This window comes from Silene latifolia, chromosome 11, assembly GCF_048544455.1.
Source record: "Silene latifolia isolate original U9 population chromosome 11, ASM4854445v1, whole genome shotgun sequence".
Taxonomy (NCBI): Eukaryota; Viridiplantae; Streptophyta; class Magnoliopsida; order Caryophyllales; family Caryophyllaceae; genus Silene; species Silene latifolia.
In genome coordinates, this window is record NC_133536.1 from 102718237 (window position 1) to 102721137 (window position 2901).

Here is a 2901-nt window from a genome sequence, read left to right on the forward strand (position 1 = left end):
AACAAAAATCTAAAGGTACCAACTTTGCAGGTCCAGGGTCTGCGGATGCTCGAAAGACAGCTTCTTTAAGGGAGTTACATGGAGTCCCTGTTCTTGACATGTCTGGTGCTACGGAGGAAGTTAATGGCTCTGGGTGGATGTTGCATAAGAACGGTAAAGATGTTCCTGTGTTGGAGACGATAGATGAGGAGGAAGATGTGACATGTCTTCTTCAGTTTACGTCTGCTGACATTAAAAAAGAGGTAGACTTTTGGAATAATGCTGTCTTTTGTTACATTTTAGGAGCTAATCCACCATGGGATTTGGTTGAATCGTTCATATATCGAGTTTGGGACCAGTTTGGTATTGACAGAGTCTCCTTTTTGGATAATGGTTCTTTTCTTGTAAGATTTGCCACTGTAGGGGAAAGGGATGCTCTGTTAAAGTCGGGGTATTATCTCTTTGTTAACAAGCCTGTGGTTATTAAACCATGGGTTATGGATATGGAACTGGTTAAGGCAAAAGTTGAAATTGTACCTGTGTGGGTTCGATTATCTGGGGTTTCTCTGAAGTTTTGGGGGGATTGTTTGCCATCTATTGCAGGTTTAGTGGGTAAATTCATTCAGAAAGACAAAGACACACAGGATAAAGTTCGTTTAAGCTTTGCTAGGGTCTTGGTGGAATTACAAATGGATCAGGAATTACCTGATAAGGTTAAATTTCTGGATGAAACTGGCAAGGTTGTCTCTGTTGGTGTTGATTATGAGTAGATACCTAGGTCTTGTACTAGCTGTAATGGTATAGGCCATTCTGCTACTCAATGCAGGAAACCTGGTAGGCTATCTGCTAAAAAAGTTCAGAAAGTAAAGGGTGTTCAGCAGCAGAAACAGGTGTGGAGACCTGTACAAAAGCCTGTGCAGAGTACAGTGTCCCCTCCTCCTTTTACCCCTGCAGCATTCCCTCCTCTGTCTAGTGTTAGGGCTACTCCTAGTGTGAAACCAACACCTGCAAAACAAATTATGAAAAATCCTAGGCAGGAAGGAATTGTGGGGATAAGACTATCTGATAAATTCTCTAAATATACTTTTGTGGATGTTCTGGTAGCTAATACTCCTACTGGTATAGTTGGTGACAGTGGGAAGGATCCTCCTCAAGCTGTTATCAATGCATAACATCGGTTTTTGGAATGTTAGGGGTCTAAATGACCTGAATAAACAGAAAGTAGTTAAATGGTTTATGCATAATCATGGGGTTGTTTGTTTTTGCCTTATTGAAACTAAGATTAAACCTACTAATCTTCTTAATAAGAATACTTCTCTTTGTGATGGTTGGAGTATTACTACTAACTGTAGTTGGCATAAGGGTGGGAGGATTTGGGTGTTCTGGAAACCAGATCTCTTTGATTTGCAGTTTTTGTCATATGATGCTCAACATATTCATATGTATGTCCACTCTAGAGTTGATAATAAGAGGTTTTACCTTACTATGATTTATGCATTCAATAACTTGAATGATAGAATTGCCTTATGGAGCTTTTTGAAACTGCAGTCTCAGACCTGTGTGTCTTCTTGGTTATGGTTGGGGGACTTCAATGCTGTTTTATCTCCTATTGAGAGACTGGGAGGTTGCACTACTGAAGCAGAAATGGAGCATTTTTCAGGAGTGTGTCTCACTTTGTGGTATGGAGGACATTAATGCTACAGGGGCTTTATATACTTGGTCTAATAAGCAGGAACCTACTGCTAGAGTATACAGTAGGTTAGATAGAGCTATAGGCAATCAGGAATGGCTTGATGAATTTGGTGATTATATGGCTCATTTCCATCCTGAGGGGTTGTTTGACCATTGCCCGTGTACTGTGGTGAATAGGAAAGCTGAATTTGATGGTAGAAGAAGTTTTAAGTATTTTAACATGTGGGGTGCAGCTGATTCCTTCAAGGCACAGGTTGCTAGTGTGTGGCAACAAAAATATAAAGGTACTAGGATGTTTTCTGTGGTTAAAAAGCTGAAAGCTTTAAAACCTGTCCTAAAGAAGCTGAATACTACTTGTTTTTCTGATATAGAGAATAGCACTACCATTGCTAGTAGAGTTTTGGAGGAGATACAAGAGAAGTTAGTTGATAATCCAGGGGATACTGACTTGATTCAGCAGGAACTTGACTTATCTGTTGAGTTAAAGGGCCTTATTAATGCAAGGGATAGTTTCCTTACTCAGAAGGCCAAATTGCAGTGGTCTTTGGAGGGGGATTTGAATACCTCATACTTTCATCGTGCAATTAAGTAAAGGATTATGTTGAATAAGGTTTTCCAGATAGAGGATATGCAGGGTGTTCTTTGTACTGAAGGTGCTACTATTCAGACTGCTTTCTTAGCTTATTACCAGAAGCTGCTGGGTACTCAAAATTCTACTGATCCAGTTAATGTTGATGTGGGGAGAAGGGGTCCTTATTGTTCTGAGGATCACTGGTCTATTCTGGCAAAACCAGTTACTTGTTCTGAGGTTAAAGCTTGCTTTTTTAGCATTTCAAGCTGTAAGTCACCTGGCCCAGATGGCTATAATAGTCAGTTTTACAAAGATGCTGGGGATGAGGTTTGTGCTGCCATTATTAATTTCTTTGATTCTGGTCAGCTGCTTTCTCAGGTTAATGCTACTGTCATCACTTTAATTCCTAAAAATGATAGGCCAACTAGTGTAGTGCATTACAGGACTATCTCTTGCTGTAATGTACTTTATAAAGTCATTTCAAAAATTTTGTGTGTTAGGTTGGCTTTGGTATTGCCTGATATTATAAGCAAAAATCAAGGGGCTTTTGTCAAAGGCAGAATTATTCTAGAAAATATCCTTATTTGTCAGGACCTGGTTAGAATGTACAATAGAAGGGCAGCTTCTCCTAGGTGTATGTTTAAGCTTGACCTTCATAA

At 39.6% G+C, this 2901-nt stretch overlaps 1 protein-coding gene across 1 annotated transcript; it reads left to right on the forward strand.

Moving 5' to 3' along the window:
* Positions 1-1225: 1225 nt before the first annotated feature.
* On the forward strand, positions 1226-2263 carry LOC141613742 (uncharacterized). Its single transcript, XM_074432485.1, has 3 exons — positions 1226-1230; positions 1332-1421; positions 1528-2263. Exons 1-3 carry the CDS (start codon positions 1226-1228, stop codon positions 2261-2263), a joined length of 831 nt encoding a protein of 276 aa, XP_074288586.1.
* Positions 2264-2901: the final 638 nt, after the last annotated feature.

Coding starts and splice junctions, on each gene's coding strand:
- LOC141613742 (XM_074432485.1), top strand. Junction 1,422..1,527: donor GATGCTCAACATATTCATAT/GTATGTCCACTC, acceptor TTGAAACTGCAG/TCTCAGACCTGTGTGTCTTC.